General features: G+C 38.7%; 1 protein-coding gene across 6 annotated transcripts in view; it reads right to left on the bottom strand.

Moving 5' to 3' along the window:
* macrod2 (mono-ADP ribosylhydrolase 2) overlaps window positions 1-24,745 on the bottom strand; it is a 705,053-nt gene that overhangs the window by 7,954 nt on the left and 672,354 nt on the right. For 4 of the 6 annotated variants that reach the window (XM_073873424.1, XM_073873422.1, XM_073873427.1 and 1 more), the window contains 4 exons: window positions 23,802-23,870; window positions 21,730-21,834; window positions 18,399-18,470; window positions 8,637-8,702 (listed from right to left, as the gene is read on the bottom strand). In XM_073873424.1, the coding sequence (XP_073729525.1) occupies window positions 8,637-8,702; window positions 18,399-18,470; window positions 21,730-21,834; window positions 23,802-23,870 (312 nt within the window). The remainder of the gene's footprint in view (window positions 1-8,636; window positions 8,703-18,398; window positions 18,471-21,729; window positions 21,835-23,801; window positions 23,871-24,745) is intronic. The other 2 variants (XM_073873423.1, XM_073873426.1) reach the window with 1 other exon arrangement.

Below are 24,745 nucleotides of genomic sequence, written 5' to 3'. Positions count from 1 at the left end.
TTTAGGTCAGGTGATTGACTGACCACTTACTAGTGTCCTTGGCCTTGGTTTGGGATCATTATTTTGCTTGAAATGTCCACCCTCTTTTTATTTTCAACTTTCTGGTAGATGGCAGCAGATTTTTATCCAGAATGTCCCGGTACATTTCTCCATTCATCCTGCCAAGTCTGAAAAGCAGCCCAAAAAATTAAATTTTGCTTTCATCTGATCATATAATCTCCCAATAATCCACAGGCTTCTCCAAATGCTCTTTCGAGCCTCAACATGTTTTTTGTTCAGCAATGGAGTCTTGCGTGGTGAGTGCATGGATGCCATGGCAGTTCAGTGCATTGCTTCTAAGTTTTTTTTTTAAACAAAAGTACCTGCTGATGCAAGGTCTTCCTGAAGTTCTGCCTGAGTGGTTCTTGGCTCTTTAAGAACTCTCCTAATTATACTTTGGACTCCTCGGACAGAGATCTTTTTACGTGGAGCACCTGATCGTGGCTGGTTTATGGTGAAGTGATGCTCTTTCCATTCTGGATAATGGCACCCACAGTGCTCACAGAAACATTCAGCATTCTGGAAATGTACCTATAATCATTCCCATCGAAATGCTTTTCAACAATAAGATTAGGAAGATCTTGAGAGAGTTCTTTGCTTTTACCCATCATGAAGTCTTTCCTGTGTGCCTCTTGGGTAATGAGAAGCCTTAATAGGCCATCAATTAGGACTAAAGCAGCTGATATCAATTAGTATTGATAGGGGGGAGGGTTTCTCTCTCAATACTGACAGATTTCAGGTGATCTCCTGGCTTTCCATGCCATTTGGCACCTTGTTCTCTTCATGTGTTCAATACTTATTCCCTGTGTCATTTCACTTTTTTTATTATGACTCAACTTGTATACTTAAATGTTCTGATTTCTTTGTATGAATTTGATATTTGGCTTGATGGCTACATCTGGTGGAAATTTTGTGTAAATAGCCCACTTAGAAATCCCCTTACTGATAAAAATTCTGATGTGTCAAATACTTATTTTCCACTCTGTATACATTTAATCAGCATGTATATTCCTTTGCGCTGCTAACGCTGCGCTCTACCAAGTGAGCTATAGGGACACAGTTAGTTCTTCACACTGTCTGGGCAAGCCCAAGTAGTTGATGCATCATGTTTTTCTTAGCTTAACAAGTATTTTTTATTAACTGTTCTAAGTTTGAGTCTTCCCTTACAAAAATTAACCATGGTTTTATTGTGGTAAAAGTGTAGTAACCATGTTTTTTTGGTGTATTGATTACTATGAGCAAAGCCATGGTTTTACTACACTAACCATGGTTTACCTATGGTTTTTGAAAACAAAACAATGGTTATTTTGTGCTTATCAAGGTTTTACTACAGTAACCATGGTTTTTTGGTTTTAACGGTACACTCTAAAAAAAGAAACGGTGCTATATAGCACCAAAAATGTTGATTTGAATCGTAACGATAGAAGAACCATTTTTAGTGCCATATAGCACCGGTGAAGCACCGGTGAAGCACCTGTGTAGAACCATATTGGGGCCATATAGCACCACTATAGCACCAAATATGGTTCTACATTGCACGATATGGTTCTACACAGGTGCTTCACTGGTGCTTCACCGGTGCTATATGGCACTAAAAACGGTTCTTCTATGATTACGAGCAAAGAACCACTTTTGGTGCTATATAGCACCGTTTGTTTTTAGAGTGTAGTAAAACCATGGTTAATTTTCGTAAGGGTTATGATAGTCTCATTGTGTGGGTGATACTGTACAGTACGCCTCTACTCCTCTTCAGCCATCAAAAGACATCTGCAGCCAAACTAAAACAAGGGTGGGAGGGAAAGAGAAGGAAGTGTATTATATGTGTGGGGTGGAGTTTGGGGGCAGATGTAAGTCATATTCATATTCAGACAAGCAGAAAATTAGATACTCCACCATCCATTCGCTCAAGTGATTGTGAGGAGCTTGTGGGTCTATTGTTAGTCAGCATAAATTGAATGTGCCAGAGAAATAATGGCTGCATGTGTCAGAGGGGCATCAGCGTCTTTCCTTTTACCCTCCCCTGGGGGCTAAATTTAACAATGACATTTGAGATAAATACCAAAAAGCCAACAATCAAGACTCTGATCTGATATGTTTGCTTACTAAAGACCTAAACTGTTGTGTTGTATGTTTGGGTTGGCCAAAGCCTACAGAGTTACATACTGGTAACCATAGTTTAAAGGTACAGTAAACATTTTTGGAAAATATGCTAATTTTCCAGCTCCCCTAGAGTTAAACATTTGATTTTTACCATTTTGGAATCCATTCAGGTGATCTACGGGTCTGGCACTACCACTTTTAGCATAGCTTAGCATAATCCATTGAATCTGATTAGACCATTAGCATTGACTTAAAAATGACCAAAGATTTTCAATATTTTTTCCTATTTTAAACTTGACTCTTCTGTAGTTACATCGTGTACTAAGACCAACGGAAAATTAAAAGTTGATGATATTACGCAGCGCCCGAAAATAGTCCCCTGCTATTGAAAGTTACCAACGGGACCATTTTCGGGCGCTGTGTAATATCATTGCACCTGCCATGGTATGGCAGCAAAGTCCTTGATTATTACGCCGGAATGAGAGTATAGTTCCTAGCCATATCTGCCTAGAAAATCGCAACTTTTAATTTTCCGTCTGTCTTAGTACACAATGTTCTTACAGAAGAGTCAGGTTTTAAATAGGAAAAATATCAAAACTCTTTAGTCATTTTTGAGCATGATGCTAATGCTAAGCTATGCTAAAAGTGGTAATGCCAGACCCAGAGATCGGCTGAATGGATTCCAAAATGGTAAAAATCAAATGTTTAACTGTAGGGGAGCTGAAAAATTAGCCTATTTTCAAAAAAAGAGGAGGGCCCCATTAACCAAATTACCTTTATGGAAGACACGCCACTGGGTGGCCATGTTTACAATGCCTCCAAATATTTATTTCAGTCATGCAAGACTACTTTTAAACCTGACATCAACTGTATCATAACTTTTGTTTTATAAGCTCAAAGTGCACTAAAAACAACTTTTTAAAAGTCGTTTTAGCCACTGCACATGCACAGACATACCGAGTCCCTCACACAAAGAATCATCAGTCTTTATCGATTGATGATGATTGGTTCTGTTAACTGGAAGGCGGGATTCCATCGACAGTAGTTCAATATTGAATGCTGCACTGTTCCCCATTCATAGTAATACCGTACCAGACCCGGCGCCAGACACAAATTCACGGACGGGCATTTCATTTTTCAGGGGGGGCACAAGAAGTCGTAAAGATTGGACCTAGCTTACTGAAGCAATCTAAACGCAAATAAAACGCGTCGCAGGGCTCGACATCAACGCTTGTCCGGTTAATATCAGAGACAAGTGGATTTATTCTTTAATCAATGGCGACCGAAAGTGCATAATGTAAAAACGCAAAGTTAAACAAATAAGCAGCAAACACAAAGTGTGTTAACAAAGTGGGTTAAACATACTGCAGTAAAAATGTGGATTTTTTAATAACATGATACAGTTAAGCAGCATCACATCACGGTTGAAAATGTGACAGATTTAATGACAGTTCACTACAAATAATTAATATTAAGCCACTTACATTTTAGACGCAATGTTGACTGTTTTTGTTGTTTCAGCAGCGAAAATAGTGAAAGATAACAGCAGAACCATAACGTGTCAGTCTCACTGCAGGCAGCACTCCATCATGTCTTAACATTAAGCCGTGGCGCGCTTAGCAAACAACCAAACATTTCCGCGCTCACTACTGACAAACCAATCAAATTCGTTTAATATATATATATTTAAATCAGACCAAACACATTTTTATTTTTATTCATGAGTTATATATGTACAAAACAATAACTTTTAATTAATTACAGTGGCCTATTGATAAAAACATGGAGCTGGTGAACAGGTGAAGGGAGACCGCAGGTTTGTCCAGGGCGGGCACTAGTGACTCACAGGGCGGGCCCGGCCCCCTAAAGCCCGCCCATGGCGCCGGGACTGTACCGTACTCTCCGGACTATAAGCCGCACCCGCTGCATCATTCAAAAATGCGTCATTAAGACGAAATAACATATATAAGTCACAGTGGACTATAAGTCACGTTTATTTAGAAAATTATTTCACCAAATCCAAGCCGAAGAACAGACATTTAATCTGGAAAGGCAAGTTATTCAACTAAACAATAGCAGAAAGAACAGCAGGCTGAATAGATGTCTGTATGTTAAAGTAATATTATCAGTTATTTAAACGATAAATCGTAGCATACAGAACTTACCTGGAAGGTGAATAGGCTAAATTAACTGAACAAGCCAACTAGCATGAAGTTCGCATACTCGTCATTCCACATTACTGAATCCATTGAATTACATAAATACAGAAGCAACATATGGCGGACTCTCGCGGCTGTAGAGGGTAATGTTGTCTCTTGCCTCATAAATGTCAAAATTAATTCATACTGACTTACAAGGCACACCTCACTATAAGACGCAGCACCAGCCAAGTTATGAATAAAAGGCGGTGTATAGACCGAAAAAATATGGTAAGTAAGAGTGCTTAATCTAGTAATATTTAATATCTTTGGTTTAGCCATAAAAGCTGTACTTTTTAACTATGGTAAAACCATAATAAACACTGGTGCAATATGTGTATTATGTATCTATATAAGTTGAGAATTATTTGTCTACACTAATAGAAATCACACAGGAGGCAAATTATGAAAATTATTTTGATTTACTGCTAATGCAAAATACTGTAGGCTCTGGAACCCATGGTAATATAAGTTGACAACTAAAATTGTACAACCCATTACAACCTTCAGGGTACAAATATTTATTGTCTTAACACCACATTAGTAAACCCACCCGCTCAAGAGAAATAAACGCAAATGCTTGAATCCGATTCGTCACATTCCTCTTTATATTATATGTGTGTGGTGAATAATAGTTTTGGTTAACTGATACTTTTCTTCTCACAGTGATATTGAATCATTGCAATGTGACTAGCTTTAACAAGGGCCATTAGCACAGCTACAAAAATGTCCAATAGCTCTTGAGACCATGATCGAAATGACAGTCTAATACTAATCTGCACTTGAAACGCACTACAGATTTGTGGCACTTTTACTCTCGGCATTTACAAACACGCGAGTCTGACATAGCAGGAATTTCTGGTTAAACCTCACTGAATGCAACTATACTTGACTTTAATTCATTTATGAAGGCCACTCATCCGGGCAGCCTCAACAGAGTTCTCAGTCAAGGCCTCTGTAATGTTTATCACTGCAGTGAATGTCATTTCATTTAAAAACCATTGCTGCTCATGAATTGTTTGGGTTCTCAAGGCCCTTGGCTTTTTCGGTGGACCAGCATCTTAAAGCCAACCACAAAGAACCGGGCCGATAACCCTGGTCTAACTGGGCCGAGGGCCCAATGTAATCGAACCGCTGACTCACAAAAGCACCTTGCCAGACGGTTTTCACGTGTCACCTGGGAGGTTAATGGAAAAAACTGGATTGAATAGAGAATAAGAGAACGAGCTTACAAGCGTCACATACTCACAAGAGGCTGTGGGAGGATTGTTGAGTAAAACCACTCAATAGCTCACAAGTCAAAGGAATTATCTCCCCAGGGTCAATGGACGGTAACATGTATTATAGAGATAATAAAAATCAAACTATTCACATCTGGAAAAGTATCTGATGGTTTACAAGCTGTTTATTCTTCACCTAACATGTAAAATAGGGTATTCTCCCATCGAATGGCCGTATTTTACCAAGTAGGGCTTTTGTATGAGGTAACAGTAGAGTTCAGCTCATCATTAAAACATACATTAATGTAATTCCAAGCCTATTCATGTGAAACAACAGTGGGGAACCTTTTCAAAGAGCCAGACCATGAGATCTAATGAAGTGCTAAATGTGAAGAGCAAACTTCATTTTCATATGTAAATATTCAAAGGTTGCAGACCGAGGGCAGACATATTTTCTCTGCGAGAAGAAGAGAAAGGCATTCTGGGAGGCACTTGATTGTGTGCTTCAGACAATTAGAGCCAATTAAAAGGTATTGAGTCGAAACAAACCCGGCTGGGAGGGCTTCAGTGTAAATACCACAGATCTATCTCACACACGTTCCTCCGTGAAAAGCCAAGTGGTTCCTCTCATTTACATTCTAGCCCTCTCAACACACAAAAATAAAAAAAATAAAGGAGTGCGGGTACAAGGAAGGGTTTCTACAAAGCCAAGTGGCGTTGTGTCGATGGCCGCATTTGACTAATGTTACAAGATCTGCTTTGCAAAGCTGCCATTGTATGAGAATGTCCAAAGAGCCCCTCTTCAGGGTCTGAAAGGCTTCCAGGTCCCTCAGGCCATGCCTGGAAAAACAAAAACGCTTAAAAAGATGTAAAGAGAGAACATGGGATCGTCTGGTTTAAGGGTTACGCTGAAAGCTCTGAGAGGTGAATTGAGAAGGGAGCTTTGCTGCAGATGAGTAAAACATATTTAGCAGTGAAGCTCAGTCACACGTGGAACAGTAGCTGATTTTACCGCACAGCGTATCCGTATGGAAACCATATGGTGATTCTAAAACCCATCATGTAATGGGCATGTTAAAGTGAGTTTTTAGACGGTAATGACAGCATATGCTTAATTTAAGAACCCTCTGTGGACTGTGAAGCATGTGTTTATGGAGTGGCAATCTCTTCGCTTTGTTTCTCTCAACCTGAAATGATACAGGAATGATGACAACTATGGAAAGGAATAGCAATTATAAAAGCATAAAACAGAAAGAGAAAAGCAACAAAAAATTTAGAAAAGAGGGCATCCCCTTTGCCATGACCCCAAGAGCGGCTAAACGCAGCTGTCAGAGGAAGCAAACATTTAACCAGTGACTGCATAATGTGTGGTCTGAACCTGACCCACCACCAGTGTCTCAGCATGAGCTGTGGAAAATAGGATGCAAAATGTTGCTGTTTGGGAGCACCTTTAGACCTTGTGAATTCTAGGAAAATAAACTTTTTATAATTTTAATAATACACTGAAATACTCTGCTTTAAAAGAAACCAATGATTTCAATGATCAGCAACTTCTGGTAGCCACAAATACTGATGCATGAATCCCCAAAATAACTTTATAATCTATTATCATCTGTGGCTACAAGCAAAATTACTAGTTAAAAGACGGTTATATAGTCCGCTGGATGATTTATGCACTGTTTACACCTATTATGCATTTTGGTCAGATTGCTTATTTGTTGGTTCAACAAAAAAGTAAATTACCTGGTTGTCTTAAAACTCCGAGTTCATGCAACTTAAAAATGTTAGTTGACTTATAAAATAAGTTTTGTCAACAAATATTTAAAATTTGAATTAACTCAAAATTCTAAGGCAACAAGGTAACCCACTTTTTTAAGTTGAACCAACAAAAGGCCATGATGTACCGAGTACAATATTTTTCTATCATTTCTGACTTCTAGCGCCAACCCACAGTGTTTGGCGTGTTCTTTAGTTTTTAGATAAAACTAAAGCGGCTGCTTTCCGCCTCTTTCATTTATGTTTTATTTTGCGAAATAAGTTGCACAAGCTTATTTCAGCCATTGCATAGAAATATCTGAAAAGGAATTACATATACATGTATAAAACGTTGTGCATCATGTTTACTAACAACAAAAGACCAAAAACTGACATAATATTAGTGTGCATCAAATTTAACCCTTCATTTCTCCTGCTCGTGTTTAAGCGACTCGCACATAGACCATCCCCTTGAAGGAATCAGGACAGAATCGGTCGAAAATGGACAGAAGAGTCATCTACTTGTAATCCGATCGACCAGAATGCACATTAAAGGGATAGTTTACCCCAAAATAAAATAATGTCATTAATGAGTCAACCTCATGTCGTTTCAAACTCATAAGACCTCCGTTCATCTTCGGAATACAGTTTGGGATGTTTTATATTTAGTCTGAGAGCTTTCTGACCCTCCATTGAAAATCTTGTAACAGTATACTGTCCATGTCCAGAAAGGTAATAAAAACATCATCAAAGTAGTCCATGTGACATCAGTGGGTCAGTTAGAATGTGTTGTAGTATCGAAAATACACTTTGGTCCAAAAATAACAAAAATTATGACTTTATTCAGCAGTGTCTTCTCTTCCGGTTCAGTTTTGAAATCAGTGACGCGGCTGACGTGTTATGTGGTTCGCCCCAGTTTTTTGTTTGTGTCTGAGCTTTGTTTACAGTCTGAAGGGAAATGCATGCTGTAAGTTTAAAAAAAAAAACTTCACAAACATGTCTGAGGATAACACGTCAATGTGGAATGACGGAAGAGAAGACAATACTGAATAAATTTGTAATTTTTATTATTTTTGGACCAAAATGTATTTTCGATGCTTCAACACATTCTAACTGACCCACTGATGTCACATGAACTACTTTGATGATGTTTTTATTACCTTTCTGGACATGGAAACCGTACATAGATTTTTAATGAAGGGTCAACAAGCTCTCGGACAAAATCTAACGTCAAAACATCTTAAACTGTGTTCCGAAGATGAATTTTCCTTTTTGGGTGAACTCTCCCTTTAATATCAGGTGTAAATAGCCTCTTAGAAAATACCTTGAGCATCCATGGCAACTTCAGCTTGACCGGTGCCCTCCTTGGTGTCTGCAGTCTTTGTTGAGCCTATTGATACAAAGGAAAGTATTTGTTTTAAGTACGTATTTTTACAGCAATATTGTAGCTTAAAAAGTGTACTGTAGTGCTTGCATAGCATAGCAAATAAGGCTATGAAATGAATAAAAAGTCTAAGAAAACAAAACACAAAACTAAGCAAAGACAAAAGAGAATTACATGGCTTGAATTTTTCTCTAGTAAACACATGTGCCTAAAGCAGGATTTTCCCCTCTTCAGACATGTTTTAAGAAAAAGTTGAATAAAAGGAAAGTAGAGAGAGAGTATTTTCTGAGCATAATGGCCATTAAATGCTATTCAAAATTGAAAAGATGTTAAAACAGCGAAACAATTTCCAAAGAGCAGTTAATGTCAGCAACATTCAAAGCAAGTATATGCCACACATCTTCCTGTTCCTGCCAAACTGTTTGTATCCTCTGATGATTTTCCAAACAGCTTTACTTTTCCCTGCATTTTCTTTTGTTTAATATGCATTAAACCGCCTAAATTCCGAGTGACTTTTTAATGGATTTTGTATGCCTTTGAAAAGTGTGAGAAAGAGAGAGCGAGATGGTAAGCGAGGGATAAAATGAATAAGCATGAGCAAAACAAAACTCCCATTATCACGCCTAAGCTCGGCAGCCTCCGTCTCAGCCCTCTTCACTTTCGCTGCGATTTTCCGTGCCTCCATATTCCTCACACGCTCCTCTAGACCCCCCCTCTCCGTATGAAGGGTGGTGGGAGGGACAAGCTCTCTGATCAAAAGAAGATCTTCAAAGCCATGCTGTGAGTGCTGAGCTCCTTCCAGCTTATTTGAGCAGGGCTCCTATTCTGCTACATTCTCCCCCTTTGATGCTAACAGGGTTGCGGGCCATAGGTGACTTCATAATGGAAAGCAGCCACAATGCATTTTGGGTCCTCTGCTCGGGCACAAATGACAGTTGGATCAGGTGTGTTTGAAGTCCAGGGTCCATCAGCAGATGGTTGTGGTGGCTCAGCTAAAGAGGGTTTTGTGATGGTCGTATTTGTGAGAATTCGTACAATGGCTAACGCTTTCAGCCCCCGCGAAGACGTCAGTCCGCCTCTGCCCAAAAGCTGTTGTGTGGCGCTGTTTCCATCAAAACAGTGCTCTGTTCATCCACACATTTATGGTCCAACTATCTAACAAATACAGATTTACCATTCTGTGTTTCTGATGTCATATAAAGTCATTTGTTTACATTTACATTTATGCATTTGGCAGATGATTTATCCAGAAAGTGGTTTGCAGTGCATTCAATTAATACAGTTTTAACACTATGTGCATTCCCTGGGGATCAAACTTGCAACATTTACGTTGCTAATGCTAATCTCTTGCATGTGCATCAGAACTCAATGTGTACTACTAGGCCAAAGCTTTTATGGTTTCAGAGAGGCTAGAGTTATCCCAAAGCCTTTGTGGTTTTTAAGTTCTCTACCAAAGCAAAATATGGGGACAGTATTGGGACACGACGCAAGAATGTTTGCATTTTTGCAAAAAATTTGGTTAGCGTCTGCCTCTTCCAAGCACCACTGAGATATACAGGCTCAGGGCAATATAGTTAATTTTGCAGTGATAGGCCTAAGCCACAGGCTGATGAAAGCTCTCTGAGCTCGCGTCACATCCACAATCTCCCCCGACACACAAACAGGATGGGAAGCTGAATATAAACAGCCAATTAAAAGACCGTTGGATCCACCTGTTTCTCCTTTATGTAAAACTTACGGCTGGTGGATCAGAGGAGTCACCCAGCAGCGGTGCATCGAGAGGAGAAGCTTGACCTTCCTGGATATATTATTCTAGAAATAGATTCTTTGAGTGATTCATGTGTCCACATTGCCTCAACATGCCGGAGATGCTTTCTGTTAGCGACATATCCGTGTTTTAAAATAAGAAAACTTAAGAAAATAAGAACATTAAGGCCAAACTACAGTGCTAAAATGAAGGTTTCTGAATATTTTTTTGTCATGCTGTTTAGTTCCATAATAACCGTTCTGTTGCATACAAAAGGTTGTTTGTAGTAATAAAAGGTTCTGTTGACAAGTGGTTCTCAAACTTTTCTTGTGTAGGTTGCATCCCATTGTGCCCCCCCCCCAAATCTATAAAAACAATTTTAGAATTTTAATCAAACTACACATATTAAAATATACAATGTAGTGCTGTTGATACTCTAAAAACAAACTGTGCTATATAGCACCAAAAGTGTTTCTTTGCTCGTAATCATAGAAGAACCATTTTTGGTGCCATATAGCACCGGTGAAGCACCTGTGTAGAACCATATAGGGGCCATATAGCACCACTATAGCACCACATATGGTTCTACATATCACTATATGGTTCTACACAGGTGCTTCATTGGTGCTATATGGCAATAAAAATGGTTCTTCTATGATTACGAGCAATGAACCACTTTTGGTGCTATATAGCACTGTTTGTTTTTAGAGTTTCTTGAGATTTAATTACACAAAATGTATAATAATTTCAAAGGCCAATAGTATTCCTCTATTTATGAAATGTAATATAAGTCTCAGGTGTGCCTAGAACATGTCTGTAAGGTTTTAGCTTAAAATACTCCACAGATCATTTGTTATAGCATCCCAAAAATGCCCCTATTTGGACGGGGGCAAAAAAGTGCTGCGTGTACCTTTGCAATGAGCAAATGAGCTACTGCTAGTTCTGATTACTATGAATACAGTCTGGGACAATATTAACTTTAGCTGCATTAGCACTACAATGTGCTAACAAACACAGAAAAGCTTTTGGGTAAAATGAACCAATCAGTCATTGGATGTGGGCGGGGCTTTATCACTGTAATGTCACATTAACAAGATATTCAAAATAGCATGTCTAATGGGACTGCATTGGTTTAATGGGGATTTAAAAAGGAGGATTGCAAACACTTTTATGTCTAAACGCCTTGTAAAATGGATTTTGCATAATAGGTGCCTTTTATAATGTATTTTATAAAATGTCACCTTCTTGCAGCCCCCAATTTGAGAACCATTGCTATAAACTTTATAAAGTAAGAAAGAAATGGTTCTATAAAGAACCTTTAACTGAATGGTTCTTTGGGGAACCAAAAATGGTTTGTCCATGCATGGTACAGAATTTATAGAGGGGGGGTGCAACGGTATTTTAAGCATTCTGACTTATTAACAAAGTTTAAGAGTTGGTTTAAACAAATGCAAAGTGACAAAAAAGCGGTTTGTGCCAAATGCACTTCACCAGGGTTCGTAAAAGTTTCGGAAAGTTTTTTTCCGATTACAAGTTCAGCTGACATTTCAGGGTTTTCTATACGTATCACTTGTTTTAATGGGCACTTCCCCCGTAAAACCCCGCCCACACGTCAATCAGTGGGAGAGGACAGATATCACTTCACGCGACAGCTTTATTTTATATCAAACTCAACAAATGGCACGAAAGAAAAAAAGTGTGTTTTTGGATGCAAGGAGAAAAAAGCCCGCATTATGGAAACAGTGGATACAGTTTGTTTATCCGGGGTAGCTGCAGAGCTTTACGTGTGTGTATGTTTAATGCTGGATTTCATTGAAAAGTCCCAACCGGGTCATGACTTGCATGTGATAAGTAAGACTTCTGTGTAATGATGGAAATAGGCATGTAAGCGCATATTATATAAACGACACGAACATGTAAGTGTTGACTCGGGCTCGCTCCTCCCGCAGCTCGTAACTCCTTCCAAATTTTTTCATACGTTATCGGTAAAGCTAATATGTCTTTTATAAATCTGATAAAACTGAAGACTCTTCGGAGATATGAAGGATGTAATACTACTCTATAGGTACTCCAGATTAACATCAGATACGCAGAAACAGCAAAGGCATCTGGACTTTTGCAAAAGCCCTTGGCAAAAAATGTTTGTAATCAAAATGTTACAATTGACTTTTTAACAAGTAAAAATAAAGCATGACGCAAATTTACATCATTAAAACTTGGTCTGTTAAAGGATAATGCTTATTTGTATTCGCAATCTCTGACCAAAACAAATAATAAGAAACGTAAGAAAAAAAGACAAAAGGTTTGATGAGAGTCAAAAAGCAAACAGCAGAAGTTATTTTTAACTGAACTGGGAATTGAGAACTATACACATGACTTCAGTAAACCAACAGATGGCCAAGGCGGATACTGTTGGGATACTGCCTCAGGGCCTCATTTGCCCGAAGACGAGGATGACGTCGCTATCGCACTTTTGAAAACTTGGCTGCAATCAATAGTTAATACGTGAGAAATAAAGACCCAGGAGATTCGAACCCGGGCAACACTGCATGAAGAATCCGGGGGGATGTAGCTTGAAGAAGTAAACAAATAAATAAGTGAGCACAGAACTTAAATAAACAATGTTTTCTTTTGATGATTTCTTTAGTGAATTTAGATCATTTTCCAGAGAGAAAGAAGAATAGCTCAGAGAATAGATGGTGTGTGATATAACAACAGATGAACACTGATGAACGCTGACTGCAATCCAAGACTTAAAGAGAGATAGAAAGACTTTCTCTTACACACTAACATACAGATAGGAAACATGCGAGTATGAGAACACTCAAGATGACTCTTATTTGATGCATTACATTTTAAAATTTGCAGAACGCAATTCAAAACAGAAACAAAACATCACTCCCAAACAAAAGCGATCAGATGTTCAACACTCCAGATGTTTTATATACTGATATAAGATGCATCCGTTCTCAATCATCATATAACAAATAAGAGCTGCAGTCGGTTCACATCACCACTGTAATATCAGATTTAATCAAGCACAAGAGACTTGCAATTTGCAATGTGTAATCAAAAGATGACATGTAGAAACAGGCCGAACATTGAAAAAAATTATCATCAGGCGGTGGGAGATGAGGCACCGAGGCTCAGTAGCTGTTGCAGTAAATCTCACCTGCACACAGGTGAAAAGGCGACATTGACTTTATTAGCGACATTGCCTTTTTTAGCAAAGCCAGACTTATTCATAGATAACTTCAGGCTAAGAATACTTTGTTTATTTTATAGATGTTTTTGAGGCTGAAACGATTCATCAAATAAGATTTACTCAATTACAAAAATTCCTCGAGGCAAAAATTCTGCCTCGAAGCCTTGTTAAATTCCTATGATGTGCACTATACGCACAAGGAACTGATTCACACGGACTGTTGTTCAGTGTTGAGGAAGCACATCATAGTGCGTGATACATTTTGAATTTAGTTGGAGCAATGGAGGAGAGTAAAGATGTCCATAAATGGCAGAGAATGTCTAAAGTTTGTGATCATTACATTCTTATTATACATTCAGCATCTGAACCGAAAACATCCACTGCTGTTTCACCAAGCGTCGCTAAAACAAGGTAACGTAGCCTTACTGTGGGTTGACACCAAACGCGAAGCGTGCAATAGAATCGCGTTGCTCGCTCTAGATTACTCACGGGATTTAACTTCGTGTCATGCGAATTTTTCGCTCGAGTTGAATATTTTCAAGGCGAATACGCATTTGAGGCGAATAGCGCGTGTTTTCACGGCAAGCGCGGCGCCCATATCGCGGCATTCGCATCGCCCCACGCGAGGACGCGTCTGATTGCGTCTTTGCATTGACTACAGTGTTTCCCCTAGGTTTACATCTTTGGGGGGGGGGGGGGGGGGGGTTGGTTGGTTGGGCATGTATATACAGGGGTTAAATTGTGATTTGTTATGTGGGAGCTCTGTGGGGAGGGGTACTTCTAGGGGTAACATTTTTAATACTGATGACAGCAAAGCCACTGGTGTGTTTCAATGACATTCTGGACTTCTGATAGGATTTGATAAGTTTCAGCTTTAAATCTGTGCCAGAGGTTGACACAAAATATTTTAAAAAGAGCGTCTTAAATGATGCAAGTCTATGAGTTTGACACCCTATATCCATTTGTTGCACATGTCATTATGCACAATTGATCGAACTTTGAAGGAAGTTAAAAGAATCAACCTTCTTGAATAATTGTAAGCATAAGATGCTACCCCAAAAGACTTAATTATCAAGAAAAGGTACAACACAGAGTACTGCATCAGCAACATGTCTTAGAAATTAGCCATAGAGATTCCCTATGCTGGTCAGCAGCTGAAAACAATCATATAGTTAGGTTTGATTTGTGTAATCAAAATACATTATTTTACTAAACTATACAATGAGCTATATCCAGTGTTATCCAGTTAACATACTGTAATTAGATGAGTGACATACATACTTTAGTCTTCTATTAAGTTTTCTCAACGTGTTACCTCTCTCTCTCTCGCTCTCGCTCACACACGCACACACACACACACCTCTACAATGTCAAAAGATCCTGCGTGCGCGTTCTTGTAGCTGGCTGCTCTGAGTTTTTTCGCTTGAGCTGCATATTTTCAACTTGCGCGAAGACGTGTTTAAAGGGAAAAGCGCGTGTTTTCGCGGCAATTGCGCCGCCCGATTCGCGTCATTCGCAAATTCAGAAATATGACAGCATACAATGTTACTGACACAGAGTTACTACAAAACACGTGCGCGGCGCGGGCATATATATAGCACGAGAGAGGGAGAGAATGCGCGCGTGTGTGTGGGAAAGTCATGATAAACTCGATCAGTCGTCTTCTCTGTCAGTAACATCCGTGACTGTTGATGTTTACGCAAAAAAATAAAGTACACGGAGGCGGACTTTGAAAACACCGTCACCAGTTATGGGAGAGAGAGGCGCGCGCTGCACAGAGAGAGAGCATGCGCAGTAAATTAAGCCGAACAGTAAAATATAAATGTGCGCACTCAATTGGATAATTGTAAACGCGCAAACACAGACAGAAGAGGCCATCGTTGAAATAAGATAAATAACATATTACTTGAGGGCTGTTTAGTTTGTTTAATAAAATAACAAATTGTTCTCTGGCACTTCAAAGAAAATCAAATCAAATTTACTTGACCTTCAAGGGGGGCGGGTCGAGCCGTAAGGAGGGCGGGGCGCCCCCCTTATATAATGCTAGGGGAAACATGTACGTATACTCTCGCAAATCGTTGAACTCGCATCTGGTGTAAACCCACAGTAAGTCTATACATTGATGTTCCCTGATTTAATCCCATACTTTATTTGTAGCTATGTTGTTATGCGGTTTGACTAGATATGTTTAGCTTTGATGTTTTTAAGTAGTAAACATATTCACGTTCAATTGCAAGAGAGTATAGCTTAAAAAAAGAACCCCTTCACACACACACAAACACACACACACACACACACACGCAGGCACCCTCGTGTCTCTCACGCGCCAGTCAGACCAATCGCGGCAATGCATCACATAGCCTATGCTCAGTGCTTTAAGTGGCCCAAAAGAGGTGCCGGTACTCTATTTTTTTTTTGCTGACTCGACTCCTATATTGAAGGGGTTTTATATTTAGCCGTCAACAGACGACCTTGTAAAAAATAATTAATCCTTTTATAAATTTGTGGATTTGCTTGAGCTAGAAATAGCTACTGAACATAAATAAAATGTGCAAAAGGATTTTGAAAAAATACCATTAGAAAGAGCTACTGTAGAAAGAGTTTTTGAACATAAATAAAATGTGCAAAAGGTAGATATGCGAGTAAAATTTTCAGCATGGTTAAATGCTAAAACTAGTGGTTCAGATAGAAATAGCTTGAAAAAAAACATTAAAATGACACCAAGACCATGTCTATGGGGTCAAGAATAACAAAATACTGGCCATTTGAAACTCTAAAGTCATTTATTTTGTCCCATTGTTTTCCATTTTGCGGGTGGTAAAACTACTGTGCACGTCGTTCAAATTCATTGAAATTTCGTTTACTTTTTGTTTAGCAATTAAACTAAATGTATATTACAATTTCAAGAATGTTTTCTGCACATCACCTGAGGAAATCCGAAGTTGCGTCGAGGGGAACCAAACTGAAAGCCGCGACAGCGGAGATTATCACGTACCTACAAGGCTTGCGTCTGACCTGCAGCTATCATTCTGGCTTGGTGGGATGTCAGCGAGTCCTCTGATTCTGACCTTGTTCTTTTACTACTCAGAGTCTAAAACAAGGAGGGCATATTACGTGTTCATTGTATTTTCATTTTAACCGATCAGCTATGGTTGAGCGTTTCACACACAAACACACACCTCTCCAGAGCACGTTGACACTGACTGAAGGACGCATGCGCTTTTAACTTGTAAACGCAAGGGTGTATGGGTAATGTAGTCTCTGCTCTCGGTGGAACGAATTAGGAAGCGTACATTAAGGGCGCTCTGAAAAGAGGCAGCGCAGCCAAATGATTAAATTAAACCTCTGATTTTTAAAAACAGATGAGCGTTCCGGTACGCTAAAGGCACGTTCTGGGCGCACGTGGAGGTGGTGGTACGCTCAAGAGCTATTTTTAGAAGTGGCGGTACTGAGTACCGGGGCGTTCCGGCCCACTTAAAGCACTGCCTATGCTTAAACTTTTATGTAGCCACGCAACAATAATTTCAACATGCATTGACTGTATACACTGTAATTTTGTGATGTTGTGAAGCGTTTTTTCGAACGGATGCTTCACCTAAAATGCACCACAATGCAAGTGATGCAAGCCAAATGCAGCTTTCTATTGAAAATGAATGTATGTATTTCTGCCATACCAAACTGCAATGAAGCAACTGGTCTGACGGGGGCGTAACTATTTCTCATGCACAGCATGCGTGCACACACACACACACACACACACACACACACACACACACACACACACACACACACAGACACACACACAGGTTGCTAGGTTATGATAGCAAATAGGCTCACCCCAGAAATTATATATTATTTGTTAGTAGCCTAATGGTAAATGCTGCAGGTGTAGAAATCTACATAATTAGATTAAATTGATTAATTATTGGCACTGACAGTATAAACACTAAATGGGTAAAAACTGTTAGAATCAATACCTATGGGCTTTTTTTAGAAATAAAAGCCAAATGCTTGATCATTTTATATCCACATCATTTTCGTTATACGTCATTTGTTTTGGTTGTTTAAAAACATTTAAAAAAAAAAATATCCGATTAATCGATTAATCGATCAAGTGCTTGATTAATCGATTACAAAAAGAATTGATAGCTGCAGCCCTAGATGTTTTACAACCTGATGGAGGCAACAGCACATGCCTGTCAGCCATAACTTTACTTGGCACTACTCCACATGTATTTGACATGATGATTTAGTTGAGATTTCTCAAAGCAGCGTTGCTGCTATCATAACTACATTTTTAGCAGGATGACAACATAATCATGTCTTTAGGGGTAAAACTTTATTTAAACTTTTTTGCCCTAATAACCATGTGCTGACAGCATGCAGCAACATAAATTAAAGGTGTTATAGATAAAAATGAGTGTTGTTTAAAGCACCTTATGGTGAAGTGTTGAGCTTTGCTTTATCCTTAAAAATGTATCAGTCTCACCTTCTCTGTGTTTAACATCTGCTATTGTGTATTTGGGAGTGTGTGTGTGTGTGTGTGTGTGTATTAGTCTGTTGCTTGTGTCTAAATGGTTATCCATTATGCGTGTACATAGCGGTTTAATCAAGTCGTGTGTACACAAACAGTGTGCGTAATTGAATGAATGTGTGAACACATTACAAATATGTCTCTGTGTGGCTATACATCTGCTGTGAGTGTCTGGATGTTTCACTTTCACTGATTAAAAGATCAAACAGGTCTTACCTTTACTTTCTTTGCCATCTGCATCAGTCTGGTCTTTCTGCATCTTGTCTGGGCTGTCATCGGTCTTGTCGCCTTCACAGAAAAAAAAACACAGAACAATAATTTAATTTTACAGTTAATTTAACAAATATGGATCTTATTGCATGTGTTGTATATACAATAATAAGGTTCCTATCTTTTTTCCATGTTACTTCTCAAAAAGATTAATTCATAATTCATCCAGTTCAGAATTACCGTCCCTTTTACTTCCCTCATTCAGATCCGGAAGCCAGTGAGATTATAGTTATCATTTTCAATAATAGGTCTCCGAGATAAATTTGAAGCCCTGCTCATGAGAGTGAGAGGTGAACAAGCTCATCTGAAGCTGAGTAATCGATCAAAGAAACGGCAGAGGGAAAGAAACTGGGCTTTGATGATATCATTTGTTGCATGAGGTTTCACACACACATACATGCTCACACAGAGTTTAATGTTTAACCTTATGCAGGAGTAGTGTAATATAGTAGTGGATCTTCTGTAGGAAGCGCACAGTTTTCTGGCAGCTTATGTCAGTGAGTAAACACAATGTCATGTGTTTGCAAGAAATCAATTCACTGATGCAATTCTTTCTCATTGATTCTGGATTCGAGCATAAACAAAACAAAACATTGCAGATAAGCTTCATGCGGAGTGCCAAGTTGCAAGAGCCTAAATTCTGCATCATATCAGACAAAAAGGTGCAACACTGGAAACAAACACACAGTAGCTTTCAGGAAATTTGAACGCCTCAAAAGTTCAATAAGCTTTATTTCACAAGACTTTTTTAAGATGTTAAATGAAACGTTGGTGTCCCCAGAGTACATATGTGAAATTTAGATAAAAAAACATGTAATTCATTTATTATAGCATGTTACAATTGCCACTTTGTAGGTGCTAGCAAAATTGTGGCGTTTTGGGTGTGTCCTTTTAAATGCAAATGAGCTGATCTCTGCACTAAATGGCAGTGCCGTAGTTGGATAGTGCAGATTAAGCGGCGGTATTATCCCCTTCTGACATCACAAGGGGCCCAAATTTCTATTTTTTCACATGCTTGCAGAGGATGGTTTACCAAAACTAAGTTACTGGTTTAATCTTTTTCACATTTTATAGCTTGATAGAAGCACTGGGGACTGGGGATTATAGCACTGAAACATGAAAAAAGTCAGATTTTCATGATATGTCTCCTTTAAAGTTTACACTACAGACAACCTGTCATGGTTTTACTAAAAGGCTATTTAATGACCGGTTAAAGTCTGTGTAAAGCCATTTAAGAGAATGAACAAATTATAAATGTATTGCTGAAACACGTTGAACTATGTTGTACTGAATTTTGAAGTTAAACCATTTTCCCACATGTTCGTGTTCAGGATTATTTGGGCGTGGGTGGATAATAGTGGTATTGCGGAAAGCCGGAAATTTTCGTCATTAGCAGGGAAGCGTTTGCTCTTCAACGGCGGCGAAATTTAATATCGATCTTTACATAGACTTTAGATTTTAGACATCTAAGCTGCTAACCAGACAAGAAACCTCTCTGGTTTCCATGTTTTTTGGGGACATTCCATAGACGTAATAGTTTTTATACTGTACAAGCTGTATAATTTATTCCCCAAACCCTAACCACCCAAATTTTCTCTACCCCACCTCATATTTACAAGAAACATCATTCTGTTTGATTTATAACAAAAATGTACAGGTATTCCTATCTTTGTGGGGACATTTGGTCCTCAAAACGTGATGACAACCAGGTACACACACACACACACACACACACACACACACACACACACACACACACACACACACACACACACACACACACACACACACACACACACACACACACACACACACACACACACACACACACACACACACACACACACACACACAATCAAAATACTTCTACAAAAAGGAGGATCTCTGCTGCCAACACTATGGCCTTCCAAGCTGTCAAATCCAAGCTCTTTACCGAGAGCCAGAAATGACTTTGGAATGCTTCTAAATGTCACCGCATTACATAACAAAATATCAAAACGTGTTAAAAAACACTGCAAATTTCTTCCTCCAGCGTTTATTTTTATTTATTAAACAGCTACATTGTTACTGTTTGTCAAACTTTGAAACAACACAGCATTTATTTTTTAATAAACCAACACGTGTTCGGTCCAATATTTAACCGGAATTGGGATAAAAAATGAGCAGCTACACCTGTGGTTACACACGTTGGTGATCTTGAAGGAAACAGACCTTCAATGAACATATGTTAAAATGACCTTGGATTTGTTTGACATTTGTTTTCATACACTGTACAAAAATTCCATAGAAATTACAATGTTATTGCAGCTGGGTTGCCGGTAATTTACCGTAGATTTAAATTTATGTTATTTACTGGCAAGAGTTTGTTCAAAGTTAAATCAATATTAGCAAGTCTTTATCTTTACAGAATAAAACTATACAATAAAAGCCTCATGCAAAGCATTCTGGGAACCAGAAATCATCATCAACCTTTTTCTGTTTTTTGCTTCAGATTTTGTTTCCCAGAATGTTTTGCTTGATGCTGTTTTTCTCTGTAAAGACAAAGACTTGTAAATGTTAAATGTTCATTTAATTTTGAACAAAATGTTGCCAGTAAATAACATAAATTTAAATCTACGGTAAATTACCGGCTACCCAGCTGCAATTTCTACAGATTTTTTTACAGTGATACAACGTCATTCGTTTTGAAGAGTGTCATTCATTATTTACATTTGTTTTTTGGCGACCCAGTATTACCCGTCTCATAATCATAATTTCCTTTATAAATTGAAAATAAATGACATTCAATCCATTAGAAATTCACTAACAGACTTTTAGTCATTATGCATTAATTAGTTTACCAACTCTTGTCTTTGATCTGTGTCACCATGGTAATTAGGTAGCAAATACTAGAATACTGATTATGAATGAAATCTTTTCCTGTCTGTTTAGACTTTTAAAGAATTTAGAGCAATCTTTAAATCCTTACTGGAACTACCATTCAAAGGAAAATCAGATCTTGATATCAAACTTTAGGCATATGTTTGCTGTAGCCAGACCTGACCTCCTAAAATTGATGATTGTGATCATTGAAACACGTTGTAATTTGACATTATAACAGTCATGCTAATCAGTGTTTATTAATGCTTTGATTATTTATGGATGTGGCAATATCAATGGCAATGGTGACTACAACAACTTTTCCCTTTTTTTATTGTCACATGTTTTGCCACATCATTTTTTGTTGTTGCAACAATCAGGGCAAACAGTGTGTGATTCATTCATTCACACATCTTACCTGGAACTTTTGGATCTCCTGCTTTATCTTCTTTCTTTTCCTCTTCACTTTGCTTTTCCTTGTTTCCCTCTTCAAGATTTTTCTTTGTTGGGGGACTACCCTCCACTGAAAACCAATCACACACACACAGTGCGCATTGTGAAAATCGCTGTACAAATCTGAACACCACAACTAAATGGTGCAAAACAAGTACATCATTGAAAGCCCTGTGCTGAAGAAGAGTCTGGGAGATGGAGACCCCTCCCTGGTGCTCAAATGGAAGCACCAGGTGTTTCTTCGGTGTGCGTGTTGTGAGGATTTGTTTAAATGGCACTGACCATGCCTTAAGCCTCTGATTCATCGTGCCATTTCAGTTAAAGGAACACTCCACTTTTTTGAAAATATACTAATTTTCCAGCTCCAATAGAGGTAAACATTTGATTTTTACTGTTTTGGAATCCATCCAGCTGATCTCCGGGTCCGGCGGTACCACTTTAGCATAGCTTAGCACAATCCATTGAATCTGATTAGACCATTAGCATCACATTTAAAAATAACCAAAGATATTTTTCCTATTTAAAACTTGCCTCTTCTGTAGTTACATTGTGTACGAAGACCGACAAAAATCTTTCAATAGCAGGGGACAGTTTTCGGGCAATGCAGTATATCATTGCGCCTGCTGCAGCCATGGTATGGCAGCAAAGTCCTTGATTATTACACCAATAATGAGAGTATAGTTCCTAGTCATATCGGCCTAAAAAATCACAACTTTAAATTTTCAGTCAGTCTTAGTATACGATCTAACTACAGAAGAGTCAAGTTTTAAAGAGGAAATATATTGAAACTCTTTGGTTATTTTTTAGCGCGATGGTAACGGTCTAATCAGATTCAATGGATTATGCTAAGCTATGCTAAAATGGTACCACCAGACCCGGAGATCAGCTGAATGGATTCCAAAACGGTAAAAATCACATGTTTAACTCTAGGAGAGCTGGAAAATGAGTATATTTTCAAAAAAGTGGAGTGTCCCTTTAAGAGCCCCCTGCATAGGATGCAAGCATGATCTGTGTATGTTACTTCAGGAATAAAGATTCCATAAACAATCCATCAGATGAAATTACAGAGTGAAGAGTGACTTCAATAACTTAACTCAGTTATTAGGGGTCATATTCATTTTGTAAGAGCAGCAATGAGGAGCTCTTTCATTCCCCATCCTCATTAAAAATATGCATTAATGACTACTTCTTTGACAAATTCTCTGTAAATTAAGCATATGGTCAAATTTAAATAATGTATTATTTTTTTAAGAAAATAAAAGCAAACCACTATCCAGATTAATGTTATGGTGATTCTAATAGGGCGAGAATATGCTTAAGAATGAGCAACACGACGCGGCCACTTTGGCGTGAACCGAAGCAGCTGTTGCAGCCTAATGTCTTTAATTTGTGTTTGGGTCTCTCGCTCTCCCTCCCATCTCATCTCTCTCTTTTTCAAATGGTACGGAGAGTCAGCGCATCCATCTGTGCGGTTGCAGCTAACACCTGTGTCTGCTCCAGAGTGGAAAACAAGGCCGCAAAAGACATCCATTTTGCCCTCGCCCACACACACATATGCACACTCAATCAGATGAAAGACACAAAGTAGGATTTAATGCACGCGCATCTACTCCATCTGCACAAGCGTTTGAAGTTGCAGTTCAGAGGAACGTGCAATCACGTAATCCATGTAGTGGAGGATGAGGGATATCCTGGCTGTTTGTGTGGGGCACTGATTGTACCACCTGGACTTTATGAAGTCCTTCATGCTTTATATAAAGACACTAAGACTCATGCACTATGTTGTAGGAGAGCAGCTATATTGCATATAGCATTTCAGAATGTGTGTAATAAGACTTTAAGGCAATTTACTAAGAATGAATAGCGCCTGCTGATAGTATCATTTATTTGTTTGTGCAAGTAGCTCTTTTCCCTGGCCGCTAACAGTTAATTGTTGTTAATTGTGATTAAAGGTGCAATCAACAGTAGGTCTAATTTATATACAAGTTGTAAAATTGCATATCTATTTGTTAACACACAATTTAGCATAAATATTACCTTTTGGTGTTTCTCCTTTATCATGGTCTTCTTTTCCCTGCTCAGAAGGTTCGACATCTAAACTTTCTTCTTTAAAAAACAAAGAAACAAAACATTATACTTGTGTCATGAATATCTGGACACACAAGAAAACCACAAGCCTATGTGAACTCTTTTTCTCTCTTACACAAATGCACACACACACACGCACGCGCGCGCCAAAGGCAGAGACAACAATATGGCTGTCATTCATTTTGAAGATAAATTGTTCATTTTCCCGGGGCTGGTTTATATTCCTGCTGAAATGAGATGTCTTTTGCCAGAGTATGAATCTTACTCGTCCAGGTCTACGTAAAAGTATCTTGCATGGACAGAAAACTTACTCGTATACTTTATCTGCAGAGTTTAGATGCTTTCTGCCAACCGCTATACGGGCATTTTTATGCATGCAAAAACACGAGCATACACAGAGAAACACATGAATATGCAGATAAACGCACACAGACACAAAAACTGCAGATGTGCCTACAGTATGTGCTGGTAGAGACTCAGAGGAAAGTGATTCATGCATCGCAGGTGCTCGGAGCTCGGGTAAATTCAGATTTAGCCTCTGTCTTTGCACAATCTCCAGTTCTGTCTCACCTGGACCTAAAAACCTCTCTGTTTTGTTTCTCTCCAGGGATCGTAATTGCAAGTATATCCGGCTCTTGGTTTAGGTCCAATGCCGAACATTTGCTTTGCCTCCTCGGCCTGGCGAGGCAAAACTATTTATAATGCTCATAGCAACGGCCGTCAATGCTGGTGGAGAAAAAGTAAATCAAAAGACAAGGAAAAAACAAACTGGGGTTTCTGGGTGTGCAAATGCGATTTGTACTGCGAAGAGCTCTGCATTAAAAAGTTTTCTAAAAAAACAATTATTAAAAATAAGATGATGTACATCCGTGATATATGTACTGATTCAGGTG

This window comes from Misgurnus anguillicaudatus, chromosome 11, assembly GCF_027580225.2.
Source record: "Misgurnus anguillicaudatus chromosome 11, ASM2758022v2, whole genome shotgun sequence".
NCBI lineage: Eukaryota > Metazoa > Chordata > Actinopteri > Cypriniformes > Cobitidae > Misgurnus > Misgurnus anguillicaudatus.
The sequence above is the reverse complement of the archived record's forward strand: the minus strand, read 5'-3'. Positions and strand labels throughout refer to the sequence as shown.